Source organism: Sander lucioperca, chromosome 12, assembly GCF_008315115.2.
Source record: "Sander lucioperca isolate FBNREF2018 chromosome 12, SLUC_FBN_1.2, whole genome shotgun sequence".
NCBI lineage: Eukaryota > Metazoa > Chordata > Actinopteri > Perciformes > Percidae > Sander > Sander lucioperca.
Window position 1 is genome coordinate 6,038,228 of NC_050184.1, and position 17,651 is coordinate 6,055,878.

A 17,651-nucleotide genomic window follows, 5' to 3' on the forward strand; every position below is an offset into this window, starting at 1 on the left:
ATGGAAGCAGTCTAAAAGGCCTTATAATACTGAGCTTATGTTGTCACTATCTCATGTACTGCGGAGCAGCAGCACACTCTGTACCTCTCTGCAGTGATTTAGTGGACTGGGGGGAAATTATGGTGCGTAGGCCGGGGCCAATCTAGATTTCTATTTCAAGTATTTCCATGAATTTTTAGCGGGTACCTGTGAACTGTTTTTAAATGCAAGTTCATGGAATGGTTTCTGTTTTACTTTCATTTTCATTTTGTTTAAAGAAATGGCAACTTTACTCTGAAGCCTCAAATAGTACAAACAAACTTGCTGGCTAAACACCCAATCATAGAGAAAGGAACACAAGGTAATGAAAGTTTAGTGTGCTGTGGGCATGTGGCAGCATGACAAAGTGACTTTGATAGGGAAAAGTACACCGTCAGTGTGAGAGATTGGATGTATGTGACTTCAGGGGGACACAATTCAATGTGCAGGCAGACTGAGAGAGAGGTAATCTGTCAATCTCCCTTTGACACTAATTTACAGCACAAAGCCTCTCTCAACCACATGCCATGTTCATGTTCAACTGCACTTCACTCACAGAAATCATATACTGTATAACTCCACTACACATTGAAAGTTTTGCCTGTGATGTCTTGCGTACATCAATCCTTCCTTTGTCAATGTGACTGGATTCAAAATTTGTATTCCTGAACTGTAAAGATGACATTATAAAGAGTTACCCTTTTTTGCAGTATGCACATTTCTTCTTGCATTTTTTTTTTACCAGCAATAACTTATTTTCAAAATAAACTTAATCAAATTTGACAACGCTGCTTCTTTTGTTTTCCCCTTTCCATTCACACCCGGCTGCACCAGCTCATCAGTGCACCTGTTCATTCCTGTTCAAAAGCCCAAGTTAATGTTTTCATTAGCCCCTGCCTAATGTAATGGTACTTGACACAGTGCAAGTGATGGAGAGGCAGGGTGACCTTTCCCTGTGTCTGCCAAGCTGTTGTTGAGGCCGTGTAGTTGTCAGCCTGCAGCGAGGCGCTGCTGAGAACAGTCATTAAGCACAGAGCAAAGCCAGCGCTCGGCACCACTCAACACTTTTGATCTGCACATTTCAATTAGATTTCACATCAGGAAGCCTGCCTTCCCTCAGTTAGCACCTGCGCCCTTCCTTCCCAACTGGCCGGCCAGGCTGAAGAGGGAGGCACACAGGAAACGACCAGAAAGTTCTGTTAGCAGCCTGAAATGGATGCACAAACACATGGCAACATAATAGAGTTTTTTGGTGATCATCATTAGCTGCTCTGTAGCAGAAACAATATTTTAAAGACTAAATGTTCTACAGGTTTCCTTCTTTATCCAACAGTTTTTTTGTATTTTAAAGGACTCCTACTTATTTGTCTCTGCTGAGCTTCTACATGTGGTTCCCAGTACTCCAGATGTGTTCATCTGCAACAGTCTTTAGGTCTACAAAACCCTAGCACAAGCTGTGGGCTTGGGATAGTTTTACTCTGGAGTGCTGGCTTTGCCATAACATGGCGCAGCACCTTAATTTACCCTGAAATTTGAGAAGGTTTCATTTAGCTCAGACCCCCTCAGTGAATGTTCCAGCACTGCTTTGGCTGATAAGACTGAGTCCTACAGCCACTGGTAGATATGAATTCCCCTTAAGAGCCACATGAAGGGAGATTTTATTAAACAAGAATAAGCCCACTGAGGAGCCCTCCTCAGTGGGCTCCTCCTTTTTCTGCCAATCAAAGCAGTGATTGAGAAAGACTTGTTTCTTAATGTCAGATTCCTCGCACGACTTGTTGAAGCAATAATGAAGCAAACACTGGCCAATCCCTGACCTGTTTTCTCACAGCAAACAAGAAACCAACTAGCCTCTAGTAGTTTTGTATTTAATGAGATAAGAAAGTAAAGCTGCAGTTACCTTTATGTGTCTGTTAAAACCAGGCTATTATACTATTATAAAAATTGCTGGCTTTGTTACAGTGTTATTTTCTCTTATTGTTAAAATAGGGTTGAGTGAGAAGGTTTTTATAGCCATTTACAACTGTCCACCACTTCATCATATCCTTTCCTGCCTTTGTTTGTTATGGAACATTTTGATAGAAGATGTTAAGCTGTAGCTGAAAAGCTGTTAATGCATTTTAGAAAGCAATGCACAGACTAATTTATGTCAAGTTTCTCAGCTGAAGCGGAGAAGGAAAACAATCGATAGCCATTAAACCCTGGAAGCTTTGTTGCACAGCAGTTTAACAGACCTCAGACAGTAGATGGGTGCCCTCTGGGCTGTAAAGATTACAGGTGACTTACTGCTCAGCCAACAATCGCACCACACCTTCATGAATATGTTACAGAGGCAGTGAAGGACCACTAACAAGTAAGAGTTCATGGTGAGGGAGGAAAGGGCAAAGCCCCACAGGAAACTACATAATTGTGCCTGACTTCTGTCGCCAATTTTTAAGGCTTGTGTATTATGAGTGTGGCCGGAAAGCCGCAGTTAATATGCACAGGCTGCCTCAGCAAAGTGCTTTCTGATCCATGATTGCATGTGTTAATGTTTCAGTTGGGTATTGATTTCCTGGCGGCCTTTTGTACACTGGATTTATCCGCCTTGCTCGCTGGCAAGCGCACCCCTCCGAATGTTTGATTAAAGTTCAATTGACTCTTCCAGTGAAGGGGCGAGGAGCCATTTCACTCCCTATTTGTAGCGCCAAAGCTCTGCCTGACATGTTCTTTTGTTCCTATTCAAGCTCCTGCCACCCAGGCAGCCACCAATGCACTGATCCTAATATCCCTGCATTCAGTGAGCCTCCTGCCTAATCCTGGGACAGACAAGGCCACAGCATAAACATGCCCGGCCAGCTACAAATCCTGGCATGGACTCTCCAACTCCATGGCCTTTCACTGTGAAATACTGTGCTACCTGCTAATGTGTATTTTCCATATATTTTATTCAACCTATATGCAGATATTTCAGTCATTTTTGTCCAATTTTTCAATAACTTAGAATTAGACCTTTAATTCCTTTTAATTCAGTCACCTATTTGCAGTCAAAAGTGATGCCTCCTCCTCTTTGTTACTCCTGGTTGTGTTCTTGTGATATATTTGCCCTTTTTAACTGACCAAATTTGTTTTGTTGGTTTATTTCAGGGAGAGCTGATTACCTTCTACTACTATTGGAAGAAGACCCCCGAGGCAGCGAGTTGTCGAGCCCACCGCAGACACCGCCGCCAGCCCGTCTTCCGCCGCATTAAGACACGAACCGCTTCAACTCCTGTCAACACTCCCTCACGCCCCCCCTCCAGCGAGTTCTGTACGTATATCTGATGCCTTCAATGGCAGACAGAGAGGAAAGGGGAAGACATGACCTGGTGTATTCTGGTGTTCGAGCGATGTATGTGAAGTGTCTTTCCCTCTCTCTTCCAGTGGACCTCAGCTCAGCCAGTGAAGATGACTTCGACAGTGAAGACAGCGAACAGGAGCTAAAGGGCTACGCCTGCCGCCACTGTTTCACTACCAGTAAGACACCACGTTCCACATTTACAGACTGACACTCATACTGGTCATGTGGACTTGCTTGGCTATTCCTGTCTTGATTATTATCAGTGTGAGCCTGCACAACACAGCGCTGTGTGACAGATGGGCATCAGAAGATGTCAGGACTAATTTGATCAAATCAGACATGAGCCCACAGCTCGTTCACTCTCTCCACCTCATTATCTTTCCCCTCCTTTTACGCAGCTGGCTCCCAGTACCGGGCTTCCATCTAATCACACTTAGGTTATTGCCATCACAACTAGAGGGGCTAATAACTTTGGCTTTATAGTGTTAACCCATATAGACCTTATTAGTACCTTGCTGAAAAGTAGTTATGCAGCAGAGGACAGATTCATACATTATCACTGATTCATCTCCTGCATACAAAATAATATTTATCTCATTGGTGTTAAACTACAAAGTTACATTCTGACATTTTCTATATTCAACAATATTACTGTACTTCTGAGATAATTTCTGTGTGTCATTTTACAACTGTAAATGGCTTTCCTCAGCCTCCAAGGACTGGCACCACGGGGGCCGGGAGAACATCTTGCTGTGCACAGACTGCCGCATTCACTTCAAGAAGTACGGTGAGCTGCCCCCCATCGAGAAGCCCGTGGACCCGCCGCCATTTATGTTCAAACCTGTCAAAGAAGAAGAGGATGGACTCAGCGGGAAGCATAGCATGAGGACCCGACGGAACCGAGGCTCGGTGCGCACACACTCATCTATCCCTTTATTTTCACCTAGCCTCAGAGTTATCCCTGGAGCCAGACTCCAAAGCAATAAGCTTATCATCTCTAGACAATTAGCACAGGGACAACTTTGACATGCATTGTTTTATAAACTTGGTTTTATAAAGATAGTCAAAAAAGTTGGATTTGGACTTGTGTATAGTGCATGTCCATCTTAATTTCTTCTATCCAAATTATACAGAGCCCTAATATTAGTCATGATTCATGTTTACTCATGTACCATGTTTTTAATCAGATGTCGACGCTACGTAGTGGTCGTAAGAAGCAGACAGCCAGTCCTGATGGCAGAGCCTCGCCTACCAATGAGGATTTGCGCTCCAGTGGACGTACCTCTCCCAGCGCAGCAAGTACTGACAGCACTGACAGCAAGACAGACTCCATGAAGAAGCCCAGCAAGGTAAACACAGCGTAGACTGCTTGAAACTTTGTTTTTCTGTGCACGTATCTCTGTGAAATGTACCCTAATGGCTCTGCTGCTTTTGCTCTACAGAAGATTAAAGAGGAGGTTCCTTCACCTATGAAGAATGCCAAACGGCAGCGAGAGAAGGGAGCCTCAGACACAGAGGAGCCTGAGAGGGCCAGCGCCAAAAAGTCCAAGACACAAGTGAGTCTTTGGTCTTTTGTTTTGCTGTTCGGATGTGTTTCAATGGAATGCATGGACTTGGTTTTATGATACTCATGCTTCTCTCTCCTCTGTCCCTCAGGAGCTGAGTCGGCCAGACTCACCCTCAGAATGCGAGGGGGAAGGGGAGGGTGAGGGCGAGAGCTCTGATGGACGCAGCATCAACGAGGAGCTCAGTAGTGATCCTAAAGACATTGACCAGGACAACCGGAGCTCCTCCCCAAGCATCCCCAGCCCCCGTGACAATGAGAGTGACTCAGACTCATCTGCCCAGCAGCAGCAGCTCCTGCAGAGCCAGCATCCTCCAGTCATCCAGTGTCAGCCAGGCACCTCAGCCGCCTCCTCGGCACCGCCTCCGCCAACAACCTCAGCCCCTTCACTGCCCCCCACAGCGGCCTCCACCTCTCTACCTCCCCAGCCTCTGCCCCAGGCAAGCCCGATGTCTCTTATCCAGTCAGGAGCATCCCTCCACCCTCAAAGGCTTCCCTCTCCACATTCACCTTTGACTCAGGCTCCGCCTCCTGGCCTGCCAGTACCACCTCAATCATTACCCAGCTCGCATCACGGGCCTATGCCTCCCATGCCACATCCACTGCAGCCTGGCCCCTCACACATGCCTCACCCTCACTCCATGCCCCCTCAGGGCTTCCCTGTGGGTCAGTCTCAGGTCCCACCCCTGCCAGTCTCTGGCCAATCACAGCAGAGGCCGCACACGCCTCCTTCCCAGTCCCAGTCATCTGCTCAGAGTGGAGGCCAGCCTCCCAGAGAGCAGCCACTGCCCCCAGCCCCAATGTCCATGCCTCACATCAAGCCCCCACCAACCACACCCATCCCTCAAATACCCAACCCACAGTCCCACAAACACCAACCCCACGTGTCAGCGCCTCCATTCCCTCAAATGCCTTCAAACCTGCCTCCACCTCCTGCACTCAAGCCCCTCAGCTCTTTATCCACCCACCATCCTCCATCAGCACACCCACCTCCCCTACAGCTCATGCCTCAGGGGCAACAGCTTCAGCCTCCCCCAGCCCAACCTCCAGTTCTCACTCAGTCCCAGAGCCTCCCACCATCAGCCAGCCACCAACCTCCTCCAGCTCCTCCTCTGCCGCCCTCCGCAGCAGCCTCACACCCCAACGGGCCACCGCAGCCGCCGTTCTCGTCTCATCCTTTCAGTACAGTTCTACCTCCAACCGGCCCTCCCACGTCCTCATCAAACTCTATGCCTGGCATACAGCCTCCATCTTCCTCCGCTCCACCCTCCTCCATCTCCATGCCACTGCCTGCCTCGGTCACTTGTGCCGGCCCGGGCCCGGTACTCCCACCTGTACACATCAAAGAGGAGCCTCTGGATGAGACAGAAGAGCCAGAGAGCCCTCCACCCCCACAGAGAAGCCCCTCCCCAGAGCCTACCATCGTCAATACGCCCAGCCATGCCAGCCAGTCAGCACGGTATGTCTACAAACATCAATTTCTACCCAAACGCTATCGTTAAAATAGAAAAACATACACCTGCACGAGTTGTTATTTATCAGTAGTCTGTAGAGCTGCCTACTGTCTTGTCTGGGGATGCTGATTAGCTCTCAAACACATCCAACAACAAAGAGTCTCTGCCTTCAGATTTTAAGGCTTTGATGTAAGTAACAAATCGTATGTCCTCCCCGGCAAAACAGGCATCCAAGGCCACAATTAGCCCTGAGCTCTGAGGGGCTGATGGCAAGGAATTATTGGGGATGGAGAGCAGGATGATTAATTACAGTGAGATGCGAGTGAACTGCATATGAGTATATGTTGTTGCTGGGCTTACAGACTGCCAATAAATAGCAATGAGGGTTTTAATACATACTCAACATAGCAGCAGAAGTGAATGCAAAGCTGTCTTTTCATCTAATGGGACATTATCCTGCCATTCAAAATGCATAACTAAACATGACTATCTCTCTAGTCTTTTTTGTTTTAAGTATTAATTTATGAACTGGAATATCCTTCCATTTTTCTTAGTAAATATTGAATGTTTTATCTCGACCATGACCACAGGTTCTACAAGCACCTGGACCGGGGCTACAACTCATGTGCTAGGACAGATTACTACTTCACTCCACTGGCTTCATCTAAACTGGCCAAGAAGCGAGAGGAAGCTCTGGAGAAAGCCAAGAGGGAAGCAGAGCAGAAAGTAAGGGAAGAGAAGGAGAGAGAGAGGGAGAGGGAAAAAGAGCGAGAAAGAGAGCGGGAACGAGAAAAGGAAGCAGAGCGAGCTGCGGTGAGTGGTTTTGTTTGTCTCCTTTTAGTTTGCCAGTGGTTAATTTTTTTCTTAATCTTGCTAAACATGGTGTTTCTCTCCTCACAGAAAGCCTCCAGTTCCTCTCATGAGGGCAGAATGGGTGAACCTCAGATGGCCGGCCCCGCCCACATGCGTCCACCCTATGATGGCCCCCCCACTACGATCGCAGCTGTGCCTCCGTACATTGGACCTGACACCCCTGCCCTGCGCACTCTCAGCGAGTATGCCCGACCTCACGTCATGTCCCCCACCAATCGAAACCACCCCTTCTTTGTGTCCCTCAACCCTGCAGACCCGCTGCTGGCCTATCATATGCCCAGCTTGTACAACGCTGACCCGGCCATGCGGGAGCGCGAGTTACGAGAGCGGGAGATGCGTGAGAGGGAGATTCGTGAGAGGGAGCTGAGGGAAAGGATGAAACCTGGTTTTGAGGTTAAGCCTCCAGAAATGGACACACTTCACCCTTCCACAAACCCCATGGAGCACTTTGCCCGGCATGGGGCTATCACGTTGCCCCCCATGGCCGGCCATCACCCTTTCGCCTCCTTCCATCCGGGCCTGAACCCATTAGAGCGTGAGCGGCTGGCCCTCGGTGGGCCCCAGCTGCGGCAAGAAATGAGCTACCCAGAGAGGTTGGCTGCAGAGAGACTCCATGCTGAGAGGATGGCCACAGTGGCCAATGACCCCATCGCCCGCCTACAGATGTTCAATGTCACGCCACACCACCACCAGCACTCGCATATTCACTCCCATCTACACCTCCACCAGCAAGATCCTCTTCACCAAGGTAAAAGAAAGCCCTGTATACATGCATGCAAATGCCACTGACTATACCACTTAAAATTACACAATACAACTAATTTAACTGTAACAGCTATATCATATGTTTTATTATATTCAAATACATATATTCACATAGAGGTATATATTGTAAATAGAGGTTGTTTAATAGTTATGTCAAGATTTTCTTGTCTTTTCTCTTATGATGGCAACCATTTTATCAGAGTAGCTTTTTACATTTCCTATAATGGATCTCAATCAATCTCATTTAGAATTAAATTCTCAGTTTTAAATGCATTTACACTGTCTGGTCTTCTCTTTATGCATGAAACAGTAATGTTTCTATAATTACATTTACAAATGGGAATAATGATGAATCAAACTCTAACATGTCAATATTTCAATATGTTTGATACATTGATCTTTTGTATAGAGTAAGGCCTATTTATATATATATATATATATATATATATATATATATATACATATATATATTATTAAATGGATGTATTTAGCTTCATTTTCTGAATCTTTTATGGTGTGATAATGGTATTGTGTAATATTGTTTACTTATGCATTTTGACATAGAAAGGGAGATCTGTATTATCAGCACAAAGATTAGAAAAAAAACTTTTTATAAACCATTGGTAAATATATTAAAAAAATAGAGGATCAAGAATAGAACCTTGGGGCACTCCATAGAAGTGTTACTTATTCAAGATGTAACAATTTTAGCGTACAAATTGCTCTATTATTGTAAACTATTAGCAAGCCACTTTAGTAAAACATCATAAAGTCAATTTTTTCTAGTAAAATAATTGTAAATAAAGGTATGAAGGATTTTGGATAGAATTAAACAGGTGACAAAACAAACGTCACATCTTCTAATCAGAGGCAGTAGAAATATTGCCAACCAGTTGAAACGGTGCCAACTCTGTGGTTCAAGGTTCTTGGAAAAGAAGTTTATTTAAAGAATCTTTGAAAAACTGAGCTTAGATGATGATGTAAGTAGAAATTTGGGTCACTTGAATTGTTATAAGCAAGTCAAATAATGTACAATAAGGGACTTAGTAGATGGAAATTAAGTTGTATGGGGGGTTAATGTTAAGTATCTTGTGCTGTAATCTGAATCAACTTTTCTGTAAATACAATTATAAATATAACATATAATACTCATAACAGTGAAGAGTGAACAGAAGGACTTTGAATTAATTTCATTCATTAATTAATTTCACTTCCATCTTTTCTAGTTTAAATGTATTACCATATGGTCTGAAACTCCACTTTATATGTTATTGTCTCTGTAGTAATGTATACAGAATTGACATACGAGATTGGATTAAAGCATATTATATCTTCATTAAGTTCTTGATAAAGCCAGCTGATGTTTTTCAGTGGATAAATATAGTTAACTTGTCCCTGCACTCTTTGGTCAACCTTGAGAGGAGTAACATTATATTAAGCTGTGTATCACTAATGCCTGTAGCATGCACTGTCTGTGATACACTATTGTGAAATGAGTGTACCCTGAAACTAAGACTCTGACGCCCAGAAGGTGGTGGTGAATGTCTTGTGTGTCCTCCAGGCTCTGGGGGCCATCCCCTGGCAGTAGATCACCTGGCAGCAGGACCTCACCTGGCTCGCTTCCCTTACCCGCACGGCGCCATCCCCAACCCTCTCCTCGGCCAGCCGCCGCATGAACACGAGATGCTGCGCCACCCAGTCTTCGGTAGGCTCTCTGCCAATATCAACTCGCATTAACAGCAATATCACATCCAATCTATCAATCCGAGCTCTGCCAGATTGCCTGATCAAATCTTTTGTTTGTGCCTCCTCCAGGTACTCCATACCCACGGGACTTACAAGGAGGTCTGCCACCGCCCATGTCCGCAGCCCACCAGCTGCAGGCCATGCATGCCCAGTCTGCTGAGCTCCAAAGGCTGGCCATGGAGCAGCAGTGGCTCCACGGACACCATCACATGCACGGAGGACCACTGCCTGGCCAGGAGGACTACTACAGGTCAGATAAGCAAGAGGAATTAGACTTAAAAACATTTGCATACACTGAGTGTGTGTGCCTTTGATTTGTCAAATATTAATACTTTTTCATTTGTGTTTCAGCCGGCTCAAGAAGGAAAGTGACAAGCAGCTGTAACCAGCCAAGGGAGGCAGCGACTGACAGGTGCAGGACACAGGAAGTTGTTACAGAGTTGTTCATTCAGTTTTGAAGAACGAAAAAGGCCAAGTGGATCGTCTGAGAATTCTTCTGATATTTGTTTTTTGTTCCTGTCAAGGACTTTTTTTTTATTATTATTATTATTTTTCAAGACATTGACTTTCTTTGGTATATAGCCAGTAGTGACAACGTCCTCAAGACTCCTGCATGACAAGCTTTCCTGACGTTTTTTTGTAGGTGCTAGAACAAGACACTGTGCTTATCAACAACAAAAAAAGACAAGACTGGTCAGGCCATTTATGGAAAAATAACAAGTGCTATCTTAAACTCAAACATTTATTTTAATACATTGTTGGAGTTTTTTTTTAAATAATTTTAAGAAAAGCTACAGCATGGTGTTTTTTGAGTCTGTAAATAGTATATATAAACATATAATTATTATTATAATTATTATTATTATTATTACTAGGTGTGGACTCTAAACCAAGTCTCCAATATAATTGTTTTGAAGCATTATCCCTTGTTTCAGAGGGGAGCACCATGGCATTATATCAGCAGTTTCTGAGAGAGTTGTTGTTCAGTTATAACGTTCCTCTGACATCACTGTGTTAGATTTAGTCCCACATACACTATGTAAACCATAGACCTGTCAGACCCACGTCCATTCATCATACAACTTTGACACGCAGCAGGTTGTCAGAATGTGTAAACTTAACGTGTTGAGTTAAGGATTTGAAACACTTGAAAAGGCTTCTGTGGAGTGCACACTGAAGCAATGGATTAAAGAGAAAACTAAATTTTGCACTGGGAGAGTGTCCTTGCGCGCCACTCGATTGGTTTTATCCTTTTGTTTAAATTAATATTTAAGTCAACACATTGGAGTAATACTTCATTACTTTTTTTTGTTTTTACAGAGAAGGATTTTAATTATGATTTTAAACTTTTGGACAGCAGAAACATATTTGGCTAATTTTTTTAAATTACCAGGACCTGAATTTTATCTTTGTTCACTATATCAGGAGGCTAACAGGACTTCAGGATTGTTTTAAATGCATGAATGGTTGTGAGTTGGTGCTAGTTGTGGGTGTCCCCTTTTCTTCACCTGGTCCAGTCACCCATGTTTGCTGCAGGGCTCAAGTCCGACTGAGTCATCCTCCAACTAGGCTGTAATAATGTTCACTGTGACACTAGAGGGGGGGGTCTGCCGACACGTGGCGAACAGGAGGTAGAGGGTCGATGATTGTGTGTGAGAGTGTGTGTGCGTGCGTGCGTGCGTGCGTGCGTGTGTTTTCCTCACTATGTTTTGGTATGCCTTGGTTCCTTGGGAATACACACGCGCTCCTGGGCCTCAGGAGTTGTGTGATTGTGTGTGTGCCACTGACTGTTACAAGTTGTGTTGACCTGTCATACCAGTGCACATAAGCCCAATATGTCCTTTTTGTTTGTTTGTTTTTACTGTAGCCATGACATGAGACATGATATTATGCTTTTGTTCCATGCACTAAGACTGTTTGACTGTCATGGACATTTAGAAAACTGTGGCTTTTTTAAAATTTTCTTTTAACCAAATGAAGAACCTGCACTTGCATTTGAAAGTGTCCATATCTTTTCTTTGGAGCACTATAATTTACATTTAAACGCTTGCAAACATCATCAAACTCCTGACCCCTTTTTTAAAAATCCCAAAAAGTCTTTGAAGCCCCGACAAGAACCCGTCACTTTGTCTTGCCATCTCCCACCGATTCCTGTCTTTCTTCTGACGACGTACTCCTCATCATTACCTTGCCTCATTTTCCTGACGATTCCCTTGCCTTTTACCCCCTCTTTTTGTCTCCAAAACCTTTGATGTTAAGTGTTGTCAATGGTTTAGCTTCTTGTTTCAAAGCGGCAATAGCAGAATGTAAATTCTGACTGCTAAGATTTATATATATACTGGTATCTTGAAGCTTATTGTATATATGAGTAGTCGCCATGGGATGACACAATGTAAACAAAAAGTAGAAATAATAAGAAAAATTGTGAGTCCTGTGTTCTCTCCATTTGAGTATTTTGTAATTTTTTTGAAAAATTTGTGGAATTAAAATAAACGACTAAGTTACACCACAAGAAACGACTTGATCTTTTTTATACCTTCTGATACATTATATTAATTTCTTTGTGAACACATTTGTTTGTATGCTGAGGTAGAGCAGATTGCTAAATCCCATCAGCCGTGAGACAATCTGTTTTAAGGGTAAACAATTTTGATTACTCACTGCTCATTCAAAGAAAGGCAAAAGAAGAAAGCAAGCTGAAAACACTCTTAATTCCCTCAGTGTTTTTTTTTTTTTGTTTTTTACATTTGTGAAATGTAATTCTCCAGCTGAGCAGAGGGACTGATGCTGGGTCTGGTTTGATAATACTCATGTCCTACATTTGCTCTTGAATAATAGTTTTTGCTTGACTGGAGAAACGTGTTACAGGATAGATCAAGCATTCCTGTTTCTTATTTCTTTCTTCAGTCTTCCATATTCTCAGCTTCACAAACAGAGCTTTAAGAGATCACCCCAGCAGCAGGTAGTAAATCTTAGAGCTGAATATTGCACTGCTATGGTTTACTAACATCAAAGCCAGGCTAAGCCAAAAGGAACACTTACTCAGGCTGAGATGTCTTGCTACCAGCGGGGCAGGGCTGTCATTTCATCCTGTGTGTGGGGGGAGTGATAGACCAGCAATCTGTGATGGTGTGCCGCAGCGATGGCTGTCATTTTGAGAGGAAGCTATTATTCTACTGCTGCTCACTGAAATGATGCCCTGTCCTCAGGAAAATCGAGGTTCCTTGGATGCTCTATCCTGGGGCTGTCATGTGACGGCCGCCTTGTGAGGAGGTGCTGCTTGTTGTCGCCGACTCGCCTCACCTCCCCATAAGACAACAAGACGTCAGAGGCGAGCAGCGCTGGCTGGTTGAATAATTCATCTCCCCTCCTCCTCACCGGCGATGGAGCGACTGTGACTTGTGTCAACTCAAATCCTTCTCATAATACTCTGTGTACCCCTCAGGCAGGCACACAGGGATACATAGTCTCAAAAAATCTGTTCATTCTGTCTGAATAGCAATATGTCTGGTGCTGTTCTCCTAGTGTTATTGTATCTGTTGCAGCAGGTCTCGGAGCCTCCTCATCTCCTCCATCCTCGTGTCTTTTCTTTCGCTCCACTGGGCCTGCCTGCTGCAGAGTGTGATGCTCAGTGGCAGAGAGGATCCTACATGCTATTAGTGCATTCAGTCGGAAGGTAGCTGTGTTCCTTCAGCGGCTAGATCTGCGGCTTAAAATGAGCTGTGTTGACACAGAAAGCAAATCTGCTGTTGGCGTTATTCCTCATCCACTGTCTGAATTAGACATACTTAGTTTTATATGTTGCAGAATCAAAATCATTGGTTCCATTTTTTTCTCTTTAGATCTGGTATCCAATCTGATATTCAGTAATTTAGAAAACAAGCAACCTGTGCTTATGTAAAAAACAACTCCACAATAAATTGAGCACAGCTGTAGGAGTTTGATGTATGCAAACAAAGGTAATTAAATGCATCTAAAATGTAAATGAGCCCAAGGTTTGTCCCTGCATTTAAAACATTAGAATATGTATATCAATGAAGCAACCTTTACTTTCCAAGGAAAGGTTAAAGCAAGGTTTTCCTATAGAACACTGGAATGATAACTACACCTGGGAGGATACACTTTTAAGGTCTGCTATATGGTAAAATACTTACAAATAGATTGTCATGTTGCAGTCTGCTTTCCAGCACGTTTCCTGTAAGTCAGATTAAGTTCCTACAGAACAGCCGTGGAAACAAACCTGCTGCTTCATGAAAGACAGAAACATCCTTCAGATTTCCATGTAAAAGAGCCCACAGTTTGCCCAGTGTCGCTGACCCTCTCTTCCTCTCCCCCAGCTGTAATCATCTCCCTCCTCACCAAACATGACTCCAAGTTTCTTCCTCAAGTTAGTCCAGTAAGATCTGTGTATCAGTGTGTGGTCTGCAAATTCAGAAGTTAACTGTGATTTTAAAAAGAAAATGAAACCCAAGAGGATGTTAGGCCTTTTGGCACCGTTAAATAGATGGAGCTTTCGGGCAGGACATTTTTCATGGTCTGGGGATCTTTTTTGGCAAACCTTTAGTAATAAACTATAAAGTAATGCTTTTAGTATTTTTATTGTTTGGTATTGCTACTTTTTGGTAAATTGTCTGAATACTTATTCCACCACTTCTTTATACTCCCACTACTTTTCAGTGTGAAATATTATACTTTTTACATCTTTACTGTAGTTACTTTTCAGATTAAAAATGTTATCCACAACATATAATGCATTGTTATATCCACCTTTTTTTATTTAAATTTTAACAATAAATGACATACAACATAGGCCAAAGTGAACAAAGCATAGTTACAACAGTATGTCACTTCCCCACCAGTCCCCTACCCACCCGCAAACCAACCCAGTTCAGGTCCAAAACAGACCCATGCACACTGAAAAGCACACAGTTAAGGACACACAACATCCAAAAGATAAAAGTAAAAAAGGTAGGCAAATTAAAAGAGATAGAGAGGAGAGGCGTCAAATGGGGCAGTCCAGAAGGAGCTCAGTCCTCCAAGTCAGGCGATAAGCTGAGGGAGTCAACGAGTTCTAGGAAAGGGTTCCATGTCTCTAGGAATGTCGAGATAGAGCCTTTCAGAGAAGATCTGAGCTTCTCAAGCTTCAGATTGTTGAGCACCTCTTTAATCCAACGGTCGTGTGGGGGGGGCGGGAGAGCCTCCAGTTGAGCAAGATCAGTCTCCGGGCTAGCAGAGATGTGAACGCCAGGGCCCGCCTTAGTGCAACAGGGAGGTCAGCGTCAGACGAAATGCCAAAAATGTCTGACAAAGGACTGGGGGGATAATGCGACCATAGGCTCCATTCTTCTTACTTGTCAAAACCCATACCATACCCATAATGCAACTTTATCACCGACAGTTGAGTCCTTAGGCGTGTGTTATGCTAGTAGTGGCTAATGTAACCTCAAGCAGAGGTGATGAGAGGGTTACAGAGGTCTAGTAAGATCACTTCTTTCTAACTCCATACCCAAACAGTTCTTTTTAATTTTCAAATTGTTTAAAACTTGTAGTCCTCAGCCCGACCAACTGACGCTGACTCAAGTGACATCACGTGAGGCAATTTATCAGATTGCAAATGGTTTATACAACTTTCTTCACATATGCAGAGTACGCCCAGAGACCCGAGAACAAACTTTGATGTGTAAAATTGTTGGAATTCCTCTTTAAATAAAAATCTGAATACTTTTACACAGTTGAATCAGGTGAAGTTCTCAATTTGTTGTCAATATGTTTTACTATCATCATAAGAACACCGGAGATTGACGTTACATCTTGGTAGGACACCATATTTCTGAAATAGAAGAAGGGAATGATACTACAGCTCTGCACCACAGAATCATATTTCATGTCTAAGAATCAACTGCCATTTTGATTCACCTTAATGTTCAATCCCTGCATATGTGCTGTAATAACTTTACCAGTGTATGTACGTGTGTGTGTTTGTATCAGTTTATCTCTGTGAATCTGCGTTGCTGCCTGCTGTGTGTTTGAGGCCTGGGCTGCAGCTCCCATGCGTCTAATGATATCCTGCTCTCACATTCCTGTCATAGACGATCTGGATTCCCCCTTGTCTGCACCAGCGAATCAACCCAGTGCGGCCACTGGCCGACCCGAGCATTCCTCACCCACTCCTAACACACACACACACACACACACACACACACACACATACACACACACACGTCCTGAGGAGGCCTTTGCTGACGCCTACCGCAAACCTCACACACACTGCCTCTCATTCTCCCACACTCCTTCTCCCTTCTGTTTCTATTGTCTTGAGTTGGATTTCAAGGGAACAGCCTACAGCCAGAGTCGTAGGAACTTTTTGTTCAATAAAGCGTGCCAGGTTTGGTTCCTTGCTGGCAGAGGATAGACAATGCAAGGCTCACACGCTAGACTTCCAGGCTCCTCTTTAATGTGTTGTCATAAAACATGCAGCTGGCAGAGACTTAACGTTCAGTGGGACTCTGTGCAGCTGCAGCACACTGAGCCCTGGGTATTGCCCCTCCAACTGTCCTCGTACATGTTTCTTTTCCGCAGCGTCTGTGCACCGTCAGACTCGCACAGACCTGACATTTCAGACTCCTCACAGCACAACCTTTCAATTCACCCAGTGGAAAATCTGAAAAAAAAAGAGACTGCTAGGACTACAGTCCACAAAAATGTCCTCTACTGCCATCTCAAAATTTTGGGGACAATGAGGCCGATATTTTATTTTTCAGATGAAAATAAGACTTCAGGCCATCATATGATTTATTTGTCTTCTGCTTAAAGGGAAATAAAACTCAGAATAGATTTAAGAAACAGTCTGCATAACCTACTGCCATGTGGCTTCCCCTAATCCCTTTTAATGTAGTCATGAGGGTTTCATAACCTTTTATAACTCAAAAACAGATTGTTGTACTCTTGCATTTACAAACAAATTCTGTTAAAGGTGCACTATGCGTTCCTGCATGGTTTCAGCGTGATTTCATTTTTGTCTCAAATCGTAGGCATGTGAAAAAGCCCGGTCTCGGGAGACAACACAGGGGTCGTAAACGTCAAACAAGCACTAGGGCACAGGCTGTGCACCAAAATACAATAAACCACGTTCCAGCCAATCATCGACAAGATGGTTGGGACATCCATCATAGTGACAGTTATGGCGCTTACCCACTGCTAGTACCAGCTTGGCTCGACTCGGCCGCGGTGCCCCGTCCTCCATTTTCCCTTGCAGATTTAGTACCACCTCATGCGTGAGGCGAGTGTGGCTGGTCGTCATAGCGACGCAGCAGGAAACTGCTGTAACCTAACACAACACACACATAGAACGTCGAAGGTGTGTTGTTTTTGATTCTCTGCATGTGGCTGTTGCCACAGCCAGAAGACAAATTTGTTTCAAAAGATGCTGGAGGCAGCAAAAAAACCACTGCTGGCTAAACTGTTTAAAAATGGCGGTTTTGTTCAGGACACCCCTGTCTGTCGCTAGCAATGATGACGCAGTGATTAGTGACGATTCTCTCCGACCAATCAGTAGTCTGCAGGTTTTTCCCGTCACCTTTTGGTATCGCCTCAGCTCGCTTGGAACCTCGACGGAGGTGATACTAAAAAAGAGTCGAGCAGGTACCATGTAATGGAAAAACGTCATTAGTCAGTCATGACAGTTACGGAAACATGGGGGGAGGGGCGAGCTTGCTCTGTTTTGTTTGGTATTTACTTTGAACGTCAACAGAAGTGAGGTCATGCAGGAACTCATAGCAGTGCACCTTTAATCTTTAAACCAGACAGTATATAATAAATCCCAAATCAACTTGCACAGACACTGGCTTATGTCTGTTTGACATTATAAACTTCTTTACAAAACATAGTAGCATGTACTGTAGCTGATGTGCAT

The 17,651-nt window shown here is 44.0% G+C and overlaps 1 protein-coding gene across 8 annotated transcripts in view; it reads left to right on the top strand.

Annotated features, from left to right (window-relative positions):
- Positions 1-12,251, top strand: part of rerea (arginine-glutamic acid dipeptide (RE) repeats a) — a 133,665-nt gene extending 121,414 nt beyond the window's left edge. For 6 of the 8 annotated variants that reach the window (XM_036008509.1, XM_036008510.1, XM_036008508.1 and 3 more), the window contains 11 exons: positions 3,145-3,307; positions 3,421-3,513; positions 4,047-4,246; positions 4,525-4,686; positions 4,780-4,893; positions 4,994-6,360; positions 6,946-7,168; positions 7,256-7,976; positions 9,525-9,698; positions 9,809-9,989; positions 10,091-12,251. In XM_036008509.1, the coding sequence (XP_035864402.1) occupies positions 3,145-3,307; positions 3,421-3,513; positions 4,047-4,246; positions 4,525-4,686; positions 4,780-4,893; positions 4,994-6,360; positions 6,946-7,168; positions 7,256-7,976; positions 9,525-9,698; positions 9,809-9,989; positions 10,091-10,124 (3,432 nt within the window). In that variant the 3' untranslated portion in view covers positions 10,125-12,251. The remainder of the gene's footprint in view (positions 1-3,144; positions 3,308-3,420; positions 3,514-4,046; positions 4,247-4,524; positions 4,687-4,779; positions 4,894-4,993; positions 6,361-6,945; positions 7,169-7,255; positions 7,977-9,524; positions 9,699-9,808; positions 9,990-10,090) is intronic. The other 2 variants (XM_036008511.1, XM_031286894.2) reach the window with 1 other exon arrangement.
- The last annotated feature ends 5,400 nt before the right edge of the window (positions 12,252-17,651 follow it).